Consider the following 21,010-nt stretch of genomic DNA (forward strand, 5'->3'; position numbering starts at 1 on the left):
ATTTTGCTGGTGGCTGCCTTTAATCAGGCGAGCCGCCGCGTTCTGTACCAGCTGCAGCTTCCGAACCGTCTTCAAGGGTAACCCCACGTAGAGCGCATTACAGTTTTCTAAATGAGAGGAGACCAGGGCATGTACTACCGATGGGAGCAGATGGTCGGGAAGGAAGGGGCGCAGCCGCCGTATCAGATGGAGTTGATACAGCGCTGTCCGGCTCAGAGCTGACACCTGAGCCTCCATGGACAGCTGGGAGTCCAAAATGACCCCCAGGCTGCGGACCTGGTCTTTCAAGGGTAGCCGTACCCCATTCAACACCAGGTCAACATCCCCCAGCCTCCTCTTGTCTCCCACCAAAAGTACCTTGGTCTTGTCAGGGTTCAGCTTCAGCCTATTCCTCCCCATCCAGCCACTCACCGTCTCCTGACATTTGGACAGGGATTCTACGGCCAACCTTGGTGAAGATTTGAATGAGAGGCAGAGCTGCGTGTCATCCGCATATTGATAACACTGCACCCCAAACCTCCTGATGATAGCCCCCAGCGGCTTCACATAGATGTTAAATAGCATCGGGGAGAGGATGGAACCCTGTGGCACCCCACAAGTAAGTGGCCACGGGTCCGAAACCTCCTGTCCTAGTGCTGCCCTCTGGTACCTGCCGGAGAGAAAGGACCGGAACCACCGCAATACAGTGTCTCCAATGCCCAACCCCTCCAGGCGGTCCAGGAGGATACCGTGGTCAACGGTATCAAAAGCCGCTGAGAGGTCAAGGAGAACAAGGAAGGAGCATTCACCCCTATCCAGAGCCCTCCTCATATCATCCACCAAGGCGACCAAGGCCGTTTCTGTCCCATGCCCAGGCCTGAAGCCCAACTGAAATGGGTCTAGATAATCAGTTTCTTCCAAGTGTGCCTTCAACTGCACCGCCACCACCCGCTCAATCACCTTGCCCCAAAATGGCAGATTTGAGACTGGGCGAAAGTTGTTCAGAACTTGAGGATCCAAGGAGGGCTTCTTTAAGAGCGGTCTTATCACTGCCTCCTTGAGGGCTGATGGCATTACTCCCTCCTCAAGGGAGGCATTCACCACCGCCTTGATCCCCTCACCCAGTCTCTCTCTGCAGCTCATAATGAGCCAAGATGGGCAAGGATCAAGTAAGCAGGTGGTCGGCCTTACAGATGAAAGCACCTTATCCACTTCATCAGGAGGAAGAAGCTGGAACCGATCCCACAAAACCGGTTTGCCACAGGCCGCCTCTTGCTCACTAACTGTATCCACAGTGTGCAGAGTAACAAACCTAATCTGATCAATTTTATCTGCAAAGTGCCTTGCCAAAGCCTCACAGGAGGCCTTAGAACGCTCCAGTGGTTCCGGAGCCACAGGACCGACCTGTGAATAAAGTGAGTAGTCCAGGCTTCTCTAGAACCCTAAAACCTAATCAAGCATGCTTATTTCTCCTCCCACTGCTAAAGACACTCCCCACATTCTCCATTGCTACTCTCTACAGCTGCCTTCCCCAACCTGGTGCCCTTCAGATGTTTTGAACTTCATCTCCCATCAGCCCCAGACAGAATAGCCAGTTGGTCCAGAATATTGGGAGTTGTAGTCCAAAACATCTGGAGGGCACCAGGTTGGGGAAGGCAGCTGTAGAGAGTGCTCACCAGTGTTTCCAAGATGAAGGAAATCATCCTAGGCCGAGTCATGTGAAGTTATCAGTGTTATGATAAGGGCAGTAATGCCATGAAATATAACATACAATATCCTTAAGACAGTTGTACTGTGTTTGTGCATTTGGGTTTTTTTCTCTCTTGTTCCTAGGTGGGTGTTTTCTTTATCCCTCACTCCAAATAAAGTTTTGTTGGAGTTCATGATGACATGATGTGTTGAATATAACACTCTTCTGCATTAGTGCTGTTCAGTTCCCAGGATCTTCTACTACTCTGTTGCTTAGGCTTCTAAATGTAATGTGATACTAAGCAACAAAAAGAACACACAAGGAAAAGTGCACAGGTGTGTTGTAGTGGCGCATGCTGTGCTTGTGAATTACAACCACAAACTGCTGTGTAGCTTTGCCCCCCCCCCCCAAAAAAAATTCCTGCAGACACCCACTTATTTCACTCAGGTGTGAAATAAGGGACATAATCCTTGCGTGACTACTTGTGAAGTTTTTTTGAGTTCTTTCAGATGGAATGCCTTTGCTGGGATTAGCACTACTAAGTGATAATCCCATAGAAATTGCATATAATCATCTCCTGAGCACCATCAGGTTGGATGACTAAAACCCCAGGGGGTGCATAATACCTTAAGAAGCAACTGCTAAATTGAAATATTCTTTTTTTGATTGGCTTAATGGCCCACAGTTTTCCTAATGGTGTCCAGTGCTTCGTATTCCAGGATCTTTTGAAAACCAAATAGTAACAGTACAAATCTTCTTATAGTGCTTGGATGCTTGCTACTCTCTGGCAAAGCCAGCTCTCTCAGACAGCGAGAAAGCAGAAGTGGCTCCACTGTTGAGCCAATTAGTCATATTTTATTTCAGCAGGGGAATAAATAAATGCTCCTTTGACCAAACATTTGTCATGTGCAAGTGCTCAAGCTACTGGGTCCACATCAGAGGCCATATCCTAGAGTTGAAATGACACTTGGCCAAATGTTGAAATTGTCTGATTTTTCAAATTTGGATTCTGATGTCAGTTCAACAAACAACCCCCCTCCCCGCTCCAATCAAAATTTGATCCAAGCTCACCTGATGAGGTTGGTTAAACAAAAGAATAAAATTGTTGTAACATTTACTAAAGTCTATTTCAAGTCATTTATTGGGATTTCAAATGTAGGGACCTGTCAGATGTCAAATATTGATTACTACATGTCAGATACCAGCAAATACGGAGTGCTACTGCATGTCAGTTGTCAAGTATAGACTGCTAAATGTCAGATATCAATAAAGAAAAAATCAACTGCTGCTGTGCACACGAGACAGATATGGCAAACCTAGACAGCATAGTAAGAAGCAGAGACATCACCTTGCCGACAAAGGTCCATCTCATCAAAGCTATGGTTTTCCCAGTAGCAACGTATGGCTGTGAGAGCTGGACTATAAGGAAGGCTGAGCGCCGAAGAATGGATGCTTTCGAACTGTGGTGCTGGAGAAGTCTCTTACGAGTCCCCTGGACCGCAAGGAGGTGAAATCAGTCCATCTTAAAGGAAATCAACCCTGACTGCTCATTGGAAGGACAGATACTGAAGCTGAACTGAAATATTTTGGCCACCTAATGCGAAGAGAAAACTCCCTGGAAAAGACCCTGATGCTGGGAAAGACTGAAGGCAAAAGGAGAAGGGGACGGCAGAGGATGAGATGGCTAGATAGCATCACCGATGCAATGGATATGAACTTGAGCACGCTCCGGGAGAGAGCGCAGGACAGGAAGGCCTGGCGTGCTATGGTCCATGGGGTCATGAAGAGTCGGACACGACTGAACGACTGAACAACAACAATCCAAATCATTAAGGTGCATAGTAAATCTTTGATGATCGCTCAGTGATGGCTAGCAGGAAAACAGAAATCTTTGGGATTGGTGTGCTGAGCCTTCAGAGCCCTCTTTGGGCACAGGGGGAGTGTATAACATTAACCCCTGCAGTTGGCAGGCAGTATGAAGCCTCTGGATTGGTCAGCCCTGCAGAAATACTAGGAGGAGCCTCATTTTCTGTCCTTGCCTGGTCAACAGAGCAATAACTTTAGCCTGCTGTGTTCCTACCAGCTGACTTCAGAGACGCTCAGTTGGAGTCCAGATCTGGATTTGGGCATAGCCACCCGCAGCCCAGCCTGGCAGTGGCACTGCTTTGGGCCCAGAACTCCTCTGTTTTATACCTCTACAAAGACAGGCAGCTTTGGGTTGGACTGCTGGAGCTTCATGTCCCAGGGGAGCACATGCAGAAACAGGCTTTACATCTAACCACTTCTCCTCCTCCTCCTCCTCTTCCTTCCTGCACTCCCTTCTGAGGAATAATGTGATAATTGCCATGTGCGACTATTTACGTAAGGAGGAGGAGGCACTGCCCCCAGTTAAGCAAGTCCACCATCAGAGAAAACATTGCTACCACGCTGGGTCTCAAATCGCTGGCAACTGAGATTGCTTTCCCAGTGCAGGTGTGCAGCTGCCTCCAATCTGTTTTCACCGTCTGTCATGATCCCCCCCCCCATTATTTGTGTGTCACTTTCAGAACTAGAGTATAACAGGAGAAAAGCCAGAGATAACACAGGTGACAGAGCAAGAAAGTGCTTGAAAGAACTGATATGCAGTTTAGAAGTTGGGTTGGTGGCATGTTTTTATTATATTTGTGTCCTGTTCTCCTTCTGTGGAGTCATAGTGGTATTTTAGTTCCACAGCAACCCTGTGGTGTAGGTTAAACTGAGGCTTAGTTCGCGGAGGAGGCCTAAGAAGAACCACCACGTGGCCATAAGCCTCAGGATTGCTGTAGCAACAGTGATTCTGATGGGTGCTCCAGTCAGCTGGAGAGCCCTTTATTTGCCTGCCCATTTGCTCACCCAACCAACAGTGCCATGGAGTTCTTACAGCGCCAGAGAGAAAGAAGAAAGTCACAGAGCAGCAGCAACTTCTTTGTCCCTACTTGGTTCTCAAAGAAGAATCCCTTTGCTCAGTGCCAGCTGCAGGTTTTTGAGGGCCCTTGGGCGAGACACCCTCAATGGCTCCCCTCGCTCAGTGAGTCTGCCTTCTCACCAGCATTGTCACCAGCTGCTCCTGCTCTTTCTCATAATTGCTGCTACTTGCTTGCATGACAGGCAGAGAGCCAGGGGGCAAGCAGGCTGTGGTATCTACTGCTCCTCCTTCTCACCACCACTGTTGTCTGGGCCAGTGCAAGTGACAGGTGAACAAGCAGGTTGCCATGGTGAAGAGGAGGAGCAACGCCAAGGGGCTTTTGTCAGTGGGCCCCTGCTGGGGTGTGGGTCCTCAGTAGGTGCCCAACCATGCCTTCAGTTCTGCCTTTGCTACCAGGAGTTGAAAGAGCGGGAGGAAATGAACGGTGACAAGAGTTGGGCCCAGGCTTTCTGACTCACTGTATCATCTGTCAGCAGCACCAATGGCTGCTACAGCCAACTGGAGGCTTCTGTCCACATGAGGGCTCTTTGTAAGGCTCCTGGGTGAGCCAGACGGAGAGGTGAGGCCACCTAAGATTGCTTCAGGGCAGAGTGGTGTTGTGGATCTGTTGCTAAAACATGGGATTGGGGCCTGCTTTGGTTATTTGGCTAACCTGGATATGGGATTGGGAGTTGATCTGTTTTCCACCTCCACCATATCTGTCCCTCCTCCAACTTTTCATACTGTGCCTTTCTCCCCTCTTACCTGAATGTAACATCAATTGTGCTGTTTCCAGCTAACTGTTTCGCTGTTGTGGGATGGGAAGAAGTGGGGTCCACATTTGGGTTGCCTCACAATAGAAATAAATGGTAGCCAGATACGGAGCTATTGGAAAATGACCCAGTAGCAGTTTCAGGGCCATCAATCATGCCACAAGCCAAGGATTCTAGCTACTTTAAGAATAATCATTCTTGCTCTGCTAGGTCTTTGGAGATTACTTCTTTTAAGAGGCTTGAATTCAGCTCCTACACTGGTCCATTTGTAAATGCTGTACTGATGAGTCAGACAAAGATGAGGGCTTAATTAGCATTAAGGAAAGCAAAAAAGAAAAAAGCTGTTCGTTCCAAGAAGATTGATGCTGCATCCCTCAGACAGTCACGTTCTGCTGCATCACTGTGCTGTCCAATGTCATGGACAGACTACCTGCCAAGAGGACAAAAGCAGTCTGGGAAGGGGAGAGAGGGCAGGGCCTTATTAAAAGGCAATAAATAACCATATTACCATCTTGAGAAATCTTGCCCAAAGCCTTTTAAGCTGTCAGGTTCTTGCTCTATGGCTTGTACTTCACTGGGCAGCTGATATCTTTCTTCCCCTCTGTTCTGCTTCTCTGAATTTTAGCTAGAATGAAATAATTCAATTTTGTAGGCATAAATAGCAACACGCAATTACTCATGAAAACATTATGCTCTGTGTGAGCTTGCAAAAAATGCAGGCCAGAAAAAACGAACATGGCAGTCCATGGTCAAAAGGTCATAAGCATCCCACCTGTCATCATGACCTCAAACCCTGGCCTCTTACGTCAGCCCATGCTTGACAGATTCAGATGTGACAATGTGGATGGACAGCCTAGGCATCCTCATTTTAATTGCTGAAGTATCTGCAGCTTGAACTAAACAACCCAATGTCATTGAGCATAGGCTCCCAACATTTCAGAGCCACTCATTGGAAATGCCCTTCATCTTGGCTCCTTGGTTTTTGCTATGTGGGTTCTTTTGCTAAGGCTGATGTTGTTTGCTTTCAGGTGTGCCTCTGATCCTGCACAAATGGGCAAGAAGAAAGCAGCAGGCAATGCTAATAAACATTGCAATTAATGTCGCATTAGAGGCCAGGTCACAGGCATATAATAACCAGGACCTCAGAACTTACAGAGAGGCCGAATGTGTTGTAACTCTTTGCTTCATTTTTCTTTTCTTTTTTTTTGTTCATTCAGACCAATGATGCCTTAGGAGCCACCTGGAACTGGCTGTACTTCATTCCCCTCATCATCATCGGATCATTCTTTGTTCTCAACCTTGTCCTGGGAGTGCTTTCTGGGTAAGCAGATGACTTCTTTCTCTTTGATTAGAGAAGATTTCAAACAGAAAATGTTGACAAGTCTTATTTATTAGGAATTCTTTATCTCAACCCTTGCTGTCTGCCTATCTGTCAGTTCCTGAACCTGGTTAGTTATAATGGCTATCATAATATAATATAAGTGAGAGAGCTAGTAAAAGGGTCAATTAACAATAGCTGGATGTGGCATTGAAGGAAAACGTCTACAAATTATTATATAAATGGTATTATATGCCAGTTAGACTGGTAAGAATGTACTCCAATTTATCAAATTTATGTTGGAGATGTAGAAGAGAGAGTGGAACATTTGCACATACCAAGTTAAAAATATTTGTTATTTAGATATTGTGCAAGGAATTAGAGAGATAATAGGTTATGCTATCCCACTGACACCTCAAGTTATTTTGTTAAAGGCAATAATAGATAGACATGTAAAGAAAGAACGTACTGTAATGGTTACTTGCATGCTAACTGAGGCATGTATATTATTGGCAAAAGGTTGGAAATCTGCCCTACCATCTCTCAAACAATGCAGGCAAAAATATGGAATTGTATGATAATGAATAAAATCACAGCTTAGAAGCATTTATGGGAGAAAAGGAATAATGCAACAGAGACATTGCAACGGAATTGGGTTTGTTTATTCGATTTTGGAACAGGTATAGGCCTGGCTTAGCACCAATAGACCTTTTGACAATGTGATTTTAAGAATATCTGTTGCACTTTGGAGTTGTGGTTTGTAAAGCAGGTTTGTAAAGCAGGATTATATAATTGCTGATGAAGTTAATGATCATGCACCAGTTGTCTGATAACAATAACCTGGAAAGACCATGTGAAAAACAAGAAGCAAAGAACAAACAAAAAACAATATCTTTCAGAGAAGTAGCTGTGTTAGTCTGTTGCAGAAAAACCAAAACAAAGAATATTGTAGTAAATTAAAGACTAACAGATTTATTATAGTATAAGCTTTCATGGATTAGATAGTGCCCCCTTGCATCTGACAAAGTAGACTGTAGGCCACAAAAGCTGTGATGTTACAATAAATCTCTTAAGGCGCAATCCTATGCATGCTGAGAGTTGTTGGACATTTTTCTGTCTAAACATGCATAGGATTGTGTCTCTAATCATTTTAAGGTGCCACCAGACACTTCCTGTTGTAGTTGATAGTTGGTATGAGTTGCCTGGGTGTCAGGTGCTGGTTCCCAAAGGATTGTAACTCAGGTCCTTCAGTTCTGGAGGCCCAGAAGGCATGAGAAGCTTGCCTTTCCTGTCCACTAAGGTACTTCTCAGGCCTTGACTGGATTCCAGCCCCTGTGTTCTGAATAAACATCCTTAGATTCAGTTTGCTGTCTTCCAGGGCTGGATCTTAAACCACTGCTGCTACGTTAAGTCTTTTCCTAAAATGGACCCAAGCTCAAGGAGGTGTGGCAGGTCAGGAGAGAGTTGGGACAATGGACCATAAGGCTATCAATGCAGGATCATTGATAGCCAATATACCCATGCTGGCTGTATATTACCTCTACTATCAGAGGCAATATGCCTCTAAATACCAGTTGTTGGGGAACACAAGTGTGTAGATGCTGTCCTACTTGCATCCTGCTTGTGGGCTTTCCATAAGCATCTGGTTGTCCACTGTGGGAACAGAATGCTGGACCAGACAGGCCTTTGTTTTTATCCAGCATGGTGGTTCTTATGTTTTAAGGGTGCAATCCTATGGGGATAGTCAGCTGCCCCTGAACTTGGAGGCGGCCGACTATCCAATGCAGGGCGGGTGACGCACAGAGGGGATCCTCTCCTTTGCGCTCTGGCTGCCCTTCGTTTTTGGCTAGACAGCCAATTTTGGCTATCTGGCTGGGGACTGTGGGGCGGGGGAGGCCGGACAGTGCATAGGAAACGTTGTAACAACGCTTCCGTAGCCTCCTCTCTTCCCCGCCTCCAGGAATGCCCCCTTTTCGCCTGCTCCGCACTGCGGTTATGAGTGCCAAGCCAGGAAAGAACCGTGCCACCTACAAGGTGGCGGGGGAGGGGCAGGGAGTGTGGTGTCTGGGAGCCAAGCTCAGAGCCCTGACTCCGAGCTCAGTTCCCAGAAACCAAAAAATCCTATGGCTGTCTAGACACTGTCTAGCGGCCATAGGATTGCTCTCCCTGCCACTCTTCTAGCTCTATTTCAAATTCTGCTCCACATTACCACAGCAATCAGCAGCAGGATATTGCAGGCCTGAGGTACTCTCTTATCCATGTGCGGTGGCAGTGGACTGCATTCCATAACACATCTCAGAGGCTACAGCCCTAGTCTGACCTCAAAGCCCCCAGGTATTCAGGGATACATATAGGGCAAGTCAGCACTCTCCTCGACACTGGCATGGCTGTCTTTGGTTTGCTTCAAGTTCTAACTTACTGGCATTGGCCTAGAGTGAGGCTGAAGACCTGCTAGCCAATGCACTGGCAAGGAGGGGGGCGTTCCTATATGGGAGATCCCTCAAATGTTATGGAATTTGGGGAAGAGAAATGGAGTGTGTTGCCCTGTCTCTTCTGATCGCTCGCTATGGGTAACTTATGCTCTGCTGTGGTCCACACATGCAACTGTGCCTCTCCTTTTTTTGCCTCCATTCCATGGCTTACTGACTCTTCTCCTTGTGTGAGAATGCTCAGGATATGTGGAGATGCCACAATGCATGGCACCCCACATCTCCTTACAACAGATCTGTTAAGGTCCAAGAGGCTCAAGCCCATTGAGTGATTCTTATTACTATTATTCATCTAGATGCGGCACATATTTCTGCTAGCCCAAAATATTTTGGCACTTGAGACATAATAAATTAAATAATTGACCATTTTCTACTTTTAATTGTACTCCAAATTCTGAGGAGGGCCGCCTCACCCTTCCCTACGGGATGAGTGCCTGTTCCATCTTTCCAAGAATGTCAAAGGGTATGATAAAGTTGGGGTGCCAAGAATGGTTAGTGACTGTGACTGTGGAACCAGGAGGTGGTATTTACATTGGATTCATTAAGAGTACAATGCTATGATATCATCATGTGGAGAAATAAACTGGATGGGGAATAACTGTGAAATCCGTTTTATTTGGAAGTTCATGGAGATCAGAGCCAGCACAACACAAATCTCTCCCTCTCCCCACCCCACACACGCACACGCATGCATGCGCATGCACACACACACTAATATGAGGGGCTTAAGTTCAGTTCAATGGAGCTTGCAAAGAAGAGCTTCCCAATGGATTTTACCATATCTGTCTGTTTCCTGCTCTGCTGCCATTTTACTACCTGAGGCAGCTGCCCAACCTTACCTTGTACAAGACTATGGAATATGTATAAGGTAATGTTTCCCAAATTCTTTGAGCTTGGGGGCCCCCTTCTAAACTTCTGGCCTCTTTACCTTTTTGCGATGGCCCCCTGAGCTACTGTTTTGAGGAGGCATGGTTTGGCTTTGGCTAAAATTAGGGGGAGTCAGTGGGTGGGGTTTGTGGATATCATTAACTAACCCCTAACCCCTGTCTTTTTTGCTGTAATTTGAGCACTGCTCCACTCCAAAGCCGAGCATCAACCATATGGTTCCACAGGTGACTATGCAGGGATCCTTGCATATAGATCGATGGATCAGGGCATTAATCTATCACTAGCATTACATGAAAAAGAAAACATGACAACTCAAAGACCACATCCTAACCCCCCGCCCCCGAAGGAGCCTTTATTCGATTGAAGAAGCAGCTCTTCCTGAATGTCATTCTTCTCAAATTGTGTTGAGAAGTTGAGATACGGAGGGTACAGTCACCCCCACACACACACACACAAATCTAGGGTGGACCAGTGAGAAAGTCCTGTGCTAGGAAAGCATTCAACAATACCCATGTCTTGGCTGGTGAGCGGTAGAAGGTCTCACCTGCCTCCAGGATCCAGTCACTCCTTGGGGTTTGAGCCCTCCTTCCAGGTATTTTACATCCCTCAATGCTCCCCACCCATCCACCCCTACAATTTGAGAACCACTGGTGTAAGTCTTGGCTTGGCTTGTGAAAGAAAACAGAGCAGCTGCTGAAGGGAGAGTTTAGGTAATGGCTGTGGGGGTGAATGATTGCGTGGGTAAGACCTGAGTGAATGAGATTCAGATAATGCTACTTGTGTGTATTTGTATATAGTTGGTAGCACTGTAACCTTTTAATTTTTTTCCTCTGAGGAAATGGGAGTTTAATGCAAACCATCAGTCCAGGCTTGAAAAGATGTGGAGCTTCTGATCTCCATGGCAACGAGCCATGTGGCCAAGCAGGCATGTTCTGAAATGCTGTCAGAAGCTTAGAGCATATGGAACAGTAAGATCAGAGAACAACAAACTCAAGGCAACTTGACTCATCCCCCCGCCCTGCTTTTTTCTTTCCCTCCTTAGGCTTATGAGGAAGCACTAGACTGAGTCTTGACAATATTGAATTCTGGACCCGAATTGCTAGTGTTTGCAAATTTCATAATTTGTCTCTAATGATTCGGGATTCCCTCCTCCCCAACCTTTCAGCCTTTTTTCCCAATTAAAAATAAGTTTCTAATCTTTCTCATCATGGTGAAAATCCTGAGGACATGACTGTTGCATCTAGATGTCTTTAACGGCCATAAAACAAAAGGCAAATTACATATAACAGTTTCAAAAGTATACTCCGAAAAGCCAGTTTAGATGGATGGATTTTTCCCAGTAGTGCTAAGTAGGGGTGATGGAAAAATTCAAGGCAAACTAAAATGAGCTTGGATTTCTAAACATTTGATCTGGAGAATCTGCTGTGGACTGACCTCAGTCCGCATAGAGTCCATAGACTTCTGGATCTTTCTTTTTTTTACTTTCCCAAAATTTACACATATTTATTCATAAGAAAATCTACACGTTTCTGCTGAGACTGGTAAAAATACACGGGGAAAACTTGAATGGAGCGGGGGACAATATGCTAAATGTTATGTACTAAGGTAAATTATGTAAATTGTCGCAAAACCTCTTACAGAATTATTTGCGTATTTTTCCGCACAATGAAAAAAAATTGAATCCATCTGTGAATAGACGACAGAACAAAAGGCGCCTGACAATCCAAAACACAGACAGAGCAGATTTTACACAATACATCCTTAGTGTTAAGCAAGGATGGGGGGAAACCTTTTGTGTGTACTGTTAATCTTGGTCTAGTATCCCCTGGCTACCTCTTTGACCTGTACCCTTTCAATACCACCCCATTCCCGTGTAACTTCAACACACAGATTAAGGGCTCAGTCCTATGGCTGCTAGTCAGCGGCTAGACAGCCATAGGGTAGGTCGGTTCCCTGAGATCTGACCTCCACCCCCTCCCGCGCTGCCCATGAGGCATCAGTGATTGGCTCCACGCTCCGTGCTTGGAAGAGCAGTGTGGAGTGGCAAATATAGGGCATTCCTGGGGGCGTGTTGGGGCAGGGAAGTCGGAAATGCCAGTACGACACATCCTCTGTGTTGTCCAGCTGCCACTTCCCGCACTCTGAGGTCCCACAGCTAGACAGCTGAAATTGGCTGTCTAGCCGTAAATATAAGGTGGCTGAAGTGTGGAGGGGACGATCCCGTCCATGCTTCTCCTGCCCTGCATTGGATAGGCAGCTGCCTACCCTGTTAGGATTGCACTCTAAAAAGCTTAATTTGTACGAAGATTCAGTCCCAGAGTCTGCTTTCAATGTGAGGGATGAGCCCTGGATTATATGAAGTAATAAGTTGTTCTGAATATGGTAGCTTGCCTTTACCTCACCACCACAGAGCAAGTGTAGTGTGGACACCTGGAATTGAGGAGGAAGAATTCCAAGGCAGTGCAGATCAGGCTTAGTGGGGAAAATGATGGTGGTGTCAATGGCACCAACAATCAAAGCATGGATTTTTCAAATATTTTTATTCAAATTTACAGCTTATGGCAGTACTCCAATTCCACCTCTAAGCCGTATGCGTCTGCTCCACTCCTGACTGTACATGCTCACTTTTACCACTGATTTTTAATCCTCCTCTATAATTATGAGGACAAGAAACTGGCTTTTACAAATAATTCTGGAATCTGTATTTTGGGCTGTATTCCAGGCCATGTAATGAATATGGGAGTCTAAGTTGTATTGGAGAGGCAGAGGATCACACAGGGAAGAATAAGTGCTGGTATTGTGCAGTCTAAACCAAAACAGTTCAAAACAACACAATTATTTAGAATTTATGAGCAGAGAACATCCAGGAGCATAAAAACATGCACACAATAAAACCATCAATTTCTATCATATAACACCAACTCTTGAAAACACTGAGTATATCTACAGCCAATATCTCTTCAGTGGAACTGTAGCTTCATCTGGATGCTGGTATCTTCATAGCCAGTCTCTGCACAAAGGATGTTCTTGTCTGTCCACCAGTTGCTTTTCTGAGCCTATAATTCTACCACTTGTAATGTTGAGACCCTCACATTTTAAACTCATTCTTCACTCCCTGTCTTCTCATTCTTCTTTCCTTCACTTTTCTGCTTGCCTCCAGCTCCGTCAACCACCATTAACTATATTCCATCCTCCACTATGTAATATTTGTTGTAAACCTCCTGGTGGGGCCATTTTCCCCATCTTTCTATCAACCTGACATTCATTTATTCATTCATTCATTTTATTTATGTACTGCTAAAGCTCTCTGGGCGGTTCACAAAAATTACAAACCATTAAAATACATAAAATACATTAATAAAAGTATAAAAACCATTCACGTAAGGACATAAAACGGATAGTATACACAACGACATATATCCAAAACCATTTATAACAATCAGCCAGAGCCAATCCAGGACCTGACCAAAAAGACTAGTTATATCATATGCCGCCCAATGCTTGAGAAAAGAGGGCAGTTTTAACTTGGCGCCAAAAAGATGACAACGTTGGCACCAGGTGGGCCTTGTTGGGGAGATCATTCCATAAATGGGGGGGCACCATCTGTCCTTTGACAGAATGATCTCTGACAGCAATTTCTGTAGGATTTTCCACACATTTTGGCTGTGTTCAGATATCATCATATTTTGACGGGAACAAACTGCAGTGAGCCTCGGGCTTGGTTGGCAGGAGAAGTTTGGGTGCTTTTCCTTCCACTTTTGATCAACCGCAGTTTAGGATTACATCTGAACCCTAAAGTATGCTTAGGTTTGATGGAACAAGCCAGCTTTATAACCCGTGGTTTGAATTTGGTTTATTTCAAACAAACCATAGTTAACAGTTGGATGAAACAACAAGCTGCAGTTAATCAAAAAAAGAAGTAAAGCTTCCAATCTCTTCCTCTTCGAGGAGGAGGACAGGTGGGTGAGAGCTTGCAGCCCAGCACTCACTGTAGCTCATTCCTGTCATGATAATGATCATGACATCCAATCATTTTAACTCAACTAGGCCTTTGAGAACATCATTTGCTTTGTCTAGACCAGCTACATGGTGACCAAGCATCAGCCAAAAGCTGTGAACAGCTCTAAGGATGACTTTGATAGAAAGCATAAATAAGTGGCTACAGCTGGAGCAAAATAGTACCAGGCATGGCTGAAATGTTCTTTGGGTAGCATCCAGTGTCCGCTTAGGTCACACAGAGGCATTCATAACTCTAGGTTATTAATGTCTGGGGATCAGTGAGCACAGCATCAATGGCCCAGCTTGGTGTATCTAGCATGAAAAATGCTTTATTTCTGAGGGGAAAGAAAGAAATCTCTCTCAATTCACCCCGAGTAAATGGGGTATTAACCAGTCTCCCAACCAGCTCTGTAATTATGCTCTGCCTAATGAGTTTCCCCTGGATATGCTATTCTTTCTCATTTCCTACTTTTAAAGTGGCTGTAGATTATTTCTGAATCCTGCTGCACACTTGATATATTTATTTATTCCCCTTGTATACCTTGCCCTTCCTCCAAAGAACTCTGGTTACCATATCTCATGGGGTTACCATATCTCATGGGGTTACCTCATTTTATACTCACAACAGTGTCTGGGCGGGTGGCAAGGGAGCAGGAGAAAGGAGAAGATGGAAAAACTGGAAATGAAAAAGAGAGGAGAATTTGGAAGGGTTTCTGGCATGGTGTATTGGCCCCAGGCCTATAACCAAGTCACCTGTAGTTTTAGAAGGGCCTAGAGATCCCTAATGCTTGGCTTAGGTTCATTATTGGTGCAATTTCCTTGCTAGTGGGCCTCTGAGCATGTGAAATGAGTCAAAGGTCGATAGCGCGGCCTTAGCACATTCCATGCTAACGAAGGCTAGTATCTTATCCGGGCCTAGGATGTGCCTGAGAAGTAAGGCTATGTTTATGCCGAGTTACAGGTGGCTGTGCTGGGAAAGTTCTGATTGTTTCCTTCTGAACAAGTACTGTTAGCCTATGCTGGGAATGAATGCTAGTTAATGCTTGCTGCTGTCATGCTGCCTCACTGCTGACATGTATGGTATAAAACCCATTGTACCCCTTGGCTCTGGGTTCAGAGAAGCTGTCTGATCCAACCATTGGGTACGCCTGTGTGCTGTAAGTACTCAATAAAGTCTCCTTGTAAGCAAACCTGGATCTGGCTTATCATTATCTCGGCATCTTGAGACTTTAGCAGCCCACGGCCGGGGCATACACATGGGAAGGAGAGGGACAATGGTACAGCACATGCTTTTTGATCCCCAGCATCTCCAGGGCTGGGAAAAACATTTGCCTGAGATGCAGGAGCACTGACCATTAATGCAACATCATCACATGGTGAGTTTCTCCATCCTGACCAATTTGCATATAGGGACATGAAAAAGATTCAGGGAAACTATGCTTCATGCAATTGAGTGCTCCTAGTCTGGCACCAAGGAGAAGGGAGAAATAGTAACAGCGGGTGGAATTTTGGGTGGCATCCCTGTGGCAGGGGTAACGTCTATCCTTGTTCTGACTGTATTGAAACATCGCTGTGTGAATGAAGTATTATCTGTGGTGATTGATCTGTGATGGCCTATTTCTACCTGAAAACCGCCATATACATGCAAGACGGGTGTGTGTCAAAGCTCGGGGGTAGAGCACATTCTTTGCATGCAGATGGTCCCAGGCTTAATCCCTGGCATCACCAGTTAGAAAGGATCTCAGATATTAGGGGTGGAAATAGGGATGGACAGACTTACTGCTGCCTGGTTTTGCCAGGCGCTCACCAAGCCGCCATTCACTCCCCCAGACCTGTTTTCTGAGCCTCTGCTCTTACCCAGACCCGCTCGCCGAGTAGCCACGCACCCGGTGAGTGGGTCCAGCAATCGCCTGTCCTCTTAGCAAGCTGCCATTTTGCATAAAAATGGCAGCTCAGGGATTTCCAGGAATCTAATGTTGCATAAATGGCAGCCATAAAGGGGCCATTTACGCAACATTACAGGTGAGAATGGACTATTTACACCTGTAATGTTGTGTAAATGGTCAATTGCGTAAAAATGGCAGTTCACTAAGAGGACGGTCGGCTGCTAGACTTGCTTGCTAGGTGTGCGGCTGCTCGGCGAGCGGGTCCGGGTGAGTGCAGAGGCTCGGCAAGCAGGTCCAGGGGGAGGGAGTGGGGTGGAGTCTGCCAGACTGCACTCCTTTCCCAGACTCTCATGACATCCCTAGGTGGAAAGACCTAACGCCTTGGAGAGCCATGGTCAGTTAGAGTAGACAGTACTGGGCTAGACAGACCAGGAGTCTCACTTGGTATAAAGCAGCTTCATTTGTTTGTTTGTTTGAGGCTGCACTCATGAAGCAATAAACATGTATGTGTTACATGGTTCTCCTTGCTCTCCTGCTCTTTCTTTTAAAGCCTTATTATTATTAATTTCAAAAAGTACAAAGCAAGACACTTGCAAAGAGTGAAAACTCACAATACATAATTCATATACACAGAAATAACTATTTTAATACCATCTGACCATACTTTGCTTTCAAAATAAAAGGCAAACATATGAACAGAGCTTGATAAGACTAAACGTATGGACAGAGCTATTAGAGCCATGGATTGGGGAGAAGCATGCAGCCAGGACATCCTACAGCAGCAGGTGGGCCAACTTACCATCGTTCAGGCCCTGCCTGGCACTGTGTTGCTGTCTGAGAGAGACACGACCTCCGAGGCTGAGGCTGGGGCTGGAGAGAAAACACACTCCCCAGGGCAGATGACTGCTGATTTGGGCCAGCTGGTCTCAAGGTGCCTGGGGTGGCTCTTGTTACCTGCCCAGCCTGACATGGGGTGGCAGCACCCCAGCAGCAGCAATGCCAAAGGAGGGGTTGCCCCTTTGCGGGGAGCCACTTTGGGGGGGGGAATGCAAGGGCCACCCCCTAACATTGGGCTGATAGGCTTTGCAGCTTTTATGTGTGGGGTTAGCTATTTCTCCAACAAAATGTTGTTATGTGCCTAGGAGAGAGGGTATGGGCCCAAATTGGGGGACTTGAGGGGCCCCCAATTGGTGTGGTTATGGGTCAAAGGAGGAATGGTGTTGGGAGGAGGGCTAGCCAGACATGGCTGTGCCGTGTTCCAGCCCTCCCCCCAGCCATGGTGGTTGCCCTGTCAGCCTGCCCTCGGGCCTCTGGATGCTGCTGTTAAATGCCAGAGTGGTTCAGAATAAGACCTTCTTTATCCATGATGTAATGGTGGATGAGGCAGCTGATCTGGCATGCATAACTGAGACCAGGGTGGATGAGCAGGGAGGAGTTAGTCTCTCTCAGCTCTGCCCACCAAGGTATTTGGTTCAGCAGCAGGGTAGGCTTGAGGAGCTTTCTGGCTGATATGGCTGGCTCTCATGTTGAAACCCTGGTTCATCTGTGGAATGCAGAAATGACCTGGGCAGTTGACACAATTGCTGCTGTGTGCCTTCTCCTGAGTAGAGCTTCTACTGCTCCATGGTATACTCCAGAGCTAAGAGCAATGAAACAAAATAGGAGACGGCTTAAGTACAGATGGAGAAGAACTCCGAGTGGGTGCAATTGAACACTGGTGTGTGCCTATGGTAAGGTATATTCAGGGGCAGTGAGGGCAGCAAAGAAACAACATTTCGCTGCCTGTATTAAATCCTCTATCTGACACCCAGCGGAGCTTTTCAAGGTTGTCTGTGGCCTATTCCATGCTGGCCGTACGGACACTGTAGACCCATCTGAGGCCCAGTGTAATTCATTTGCTAGGCATTTCTAGGATAAAATCTCTTTCATCCGATGGGACTTAGACTTCAGTGTTACAGCAGGTGAATCTAGTGAGGTGTCCAGAGCACAGCTTTCTCCAGTGTTCTTGGGTGAGTTTCAGTTGGTACAGCTTGAGGATGTCGACAAAGTGCTTGGACAGGGTCGTGCAACCACTTCCATATTGGATCCTTGCCCCTCTTGGCTTATACAGACTGGCAGGGAAGGAACAGCTGGCTGGGCCAGGGAGGTGATTAATGCCTCTTTGCGAGAGGGGGTGGTCCCGGGCTGCCTCAAAGAGGCAGTGGTGAGACCACTCCTAAAGAAATCCTCCCTGGACCCAGAAAATCTTAATAATTTTAGACCAGTGGCAAATGTTCCTTTCCTGTAGGGTTGTACGAAAGTCACTTACCTTTCGCGGATTATGTTGATGGTGGGGGGGGAGACGTTCTGTCCCTCCCCCCGGAATCCTGGACGGGGGGGGAGGCGATCTGTTCCTCCCCCCCCCCGGAATCCTGGACGGGGGGGGAGGCGATCTGTTCCTCCCCCCCCGGAATCCTCTGCGGCCGGCTGTGCTCTGCGGCATCTCCGCGGAGCAGCCGGCCAGGCCCAGCCAGGCCAGAGCCATCCGCAGCCGAATTTCCGGCCGCGGAGGGCTCTGGGAAAAAAAACAAAATGCGTACGCAAATGGCGGCAGCTACGGCCGCCGCCATTTGTGTTCCTTATTTTCGCCCTCTTAGTCTACGTAATTATTTACATAGACTAAGACGGCCCAAAATAAGGAACGCGTTTGTGTACGCCTTTTTATTTTTTTACCCAGACGTTTTAGGCTACGTAAAAACTTACGTAGCCTATCACATCTCTGTAAAAAAAAACAAATTGCAAATGGTGGCGGCAGCAGCCGGTCGGAAGACCAGCTGCCGGAGCTGCCACCACCGGAGCCGCCACCGCCGCCCGGAAGATCCGCCCCCAGGTAAGTCTCATCCCGGGGGGGATCCGCGGGGGGGTGGGGGGGCAGGCCGTTCCGCCACAGATTTCGGGGGGCTGAATGCACTGGCATTCGGCCTCACTGAGATCTGTGGCAGAATTCTCTGCCATCCCTACTTTCTTGGGCAAGGTCCTTGAGCAGGTGGTCGCCAACCAGCTCCAGACACCCTTGGATGAGACTGATTGTCTAGTTCCATTTCAGTTAAGGTTCAGGCCAGGTTTTGGCATGGAAACAGCCTTGGCTGCCCTGTATAATGACCTATGTCGGGAGAGAGACAGGGGGAGTGCGACCTTGTTGATTCTCCTTGATCTCTCGGTGGCTTTCGATACCATCGACCATGGTATCCTTCTGGGACGATTGTCTTAGCTGGGAGTAGGAGGCACTGCATTGCAGTGGTTTCTCTCCTACTTGGATGGTCAGCCCCAGAAGGTGGTATTTGGGGGATATTGCTCGCCCCCATGGATTCTCCAGTATGGGGTTTAGCAGGGGTTGGTTTTGTCCCCCATGTTATTCAACATCTACATGAAACCATTGAATGCGGTCATCTGGAGTTTTGGAGTGCGCTGTCATCAGTATGGTGGTGGCACGTAGCTCTGTTTCTCCTTTTCATCTCCTTCAGGTGAGGCTGTGGATGTGCTAAATCGGTGCCGGGCTGTGACAATGGACTGGATGGGGGCTAAGAAACTGAAACTCAATCCAATCAAGACTGAGATGCTGTTAGTGGGTGGTTCTCCTGACCAGATGGAGGATGTTCAACCTGTTCTGGATGGGGTTGCACTCCCCCTGAAGGAGCAAGTTCATAGCTTGGGGGTCATCGTGGAGCCATCTGTCACTTGAGGCTCAGGTAGCCTCAGTGGCATGGAGTGCCTTCTGACAACTTTGGTTGGTGGCCCAGCTATGCCTCTATCAGGACAGGAACAACCTGTCTTCAGTTGTCTATGCTGTGGTAACCTCCAAGTTAGATTACTACGATACACTCTACGTGGGGCTGCCTTTGAAGATGGTTCAGAAGCTGCAGCTCATGCAAAATGCGGAGGCCAGACTGATAACAGGGACAAGGTGGTCTGACCATATAACACCAGTTCTGGCCTGCTTGTACTGTCTGCCAGTATGTTTCCAAGCCCAATTCAAAGTGCTGTTCTTGACTTATAAAGCCTTACACAATTCGGGACCACAGTACCTGATGGAATGCCTCTCCCAGCATGAACTGACCCATATACTATTCTCTGAATCCAAGGCCCTTCTCTGGGTGCCTCCTCTGAGGGAGGCTTGGAGGGCAGCAATGAAGGAGAGGGCCTTCTCGGTGGTGGCCCCCCATTTTTGGAATTATCTCCCCAACAAGGCCCGCCTGGTGCCAACATTGTCATCATTTCAGTTTCAGGTTAAAATTGCCCTCTTCTCTCAGGCATTTGGCAGCATATAATGACTCTTTTTGATCAGGTCCTGGATTGTTTCTTACTGATTGTTTTAAATTGTTTTAGATATATGTTGTTCTTGTGTATGCTATCTATTTTATGACCTTATGTGAATGGTTTTTATACTTCATATAATGTATTTCAATTGTTTTTAATATTTGTAAAGTGCCCAGAGAACTTCAGCTATGGGGCGCTTTAGAAATATAATAAATGAAATGAAATGATAGATAATAAATTAAAAACAGATATGCATAGATCTAAGAAAGAATCTGCACACATAGATTCTCTTGTGAGTATTTTCTAATAAAACAAGAATTTATCCCAACCTTTCCAAAATGTAGGTGTGGTATTAAGCATTCCTGGGCTTGTGATCTTCCAAAGGCTTTGTATGACTTTGCTTAGAGAAGTGAGGGTGTGTGATCCATATCACTTCACTGAACAACACATTTATTTAAATGGATTTAATTCCTAGATCAGTGTTGTGCCTTCTTTGTGTTTCTGTTAATGAACATGATGTCCTGGGGAAGATGAGCTGTTGGCCCAGAAAATGACAAACTAGTCCAAATGCTTGCAGTTTTAGTTCCACTCAGACGGCAGGAGCTCTGATACGCTGCATGGTTACAACCGTTTTCCAAATCATATAATGTGGCTTATGAGGCAGAATCTACAGAATCCTGAGGATCTCAGGCCCTTTTTATTATTTTATGAGCAAATTTTCTAGCTCATGGATAATGTAAACAAATTAAGAATTCCAGGGCCATTTGAA

The 21,010-nt window shown here is 46.5% G+C and overlaps 1 protein-coding gene across 2 annotated transcripts in view; it reads left to right on the top strand.

Annotated features, from left to right (window-relative positions):
• Positions 1-21,010, top strand: part of CACNA1E (calcium voltage-gated channel subunit alpha1 E) — a 464,222-nt gene that overhangs the window by 241,450 nt on the left and 201,762 nt on the right. For both annotated transcript variants that reach the window (XM_084851293.1, XM_084851292.1), the window contains one exon: positions 6,583-6,686. In XM_084851293.1, the coding sequence (XP_084707419.1) occupies positions 6,583-6,686 (104 nt within the window). The remainder of the gene's footprint in view (positions 1-6,582; positions 6,687-21,010) is intronic.

The sequence above is a fragment of the Heloderma suspectum genome, chromosome 4, assembly GCF_057233095.1.
Source record: "Heloderma suspectum isolate Gila_16-S chromosome 4, 16-S_ref, whole genome shotgun sequence".
NCBI classification, from domain to species: Eukaryota; Metazoa; Chordata; class Lepidosauria; order Squamata; family Helodermatidae; genus Heloderma; species Heloderma suspectum.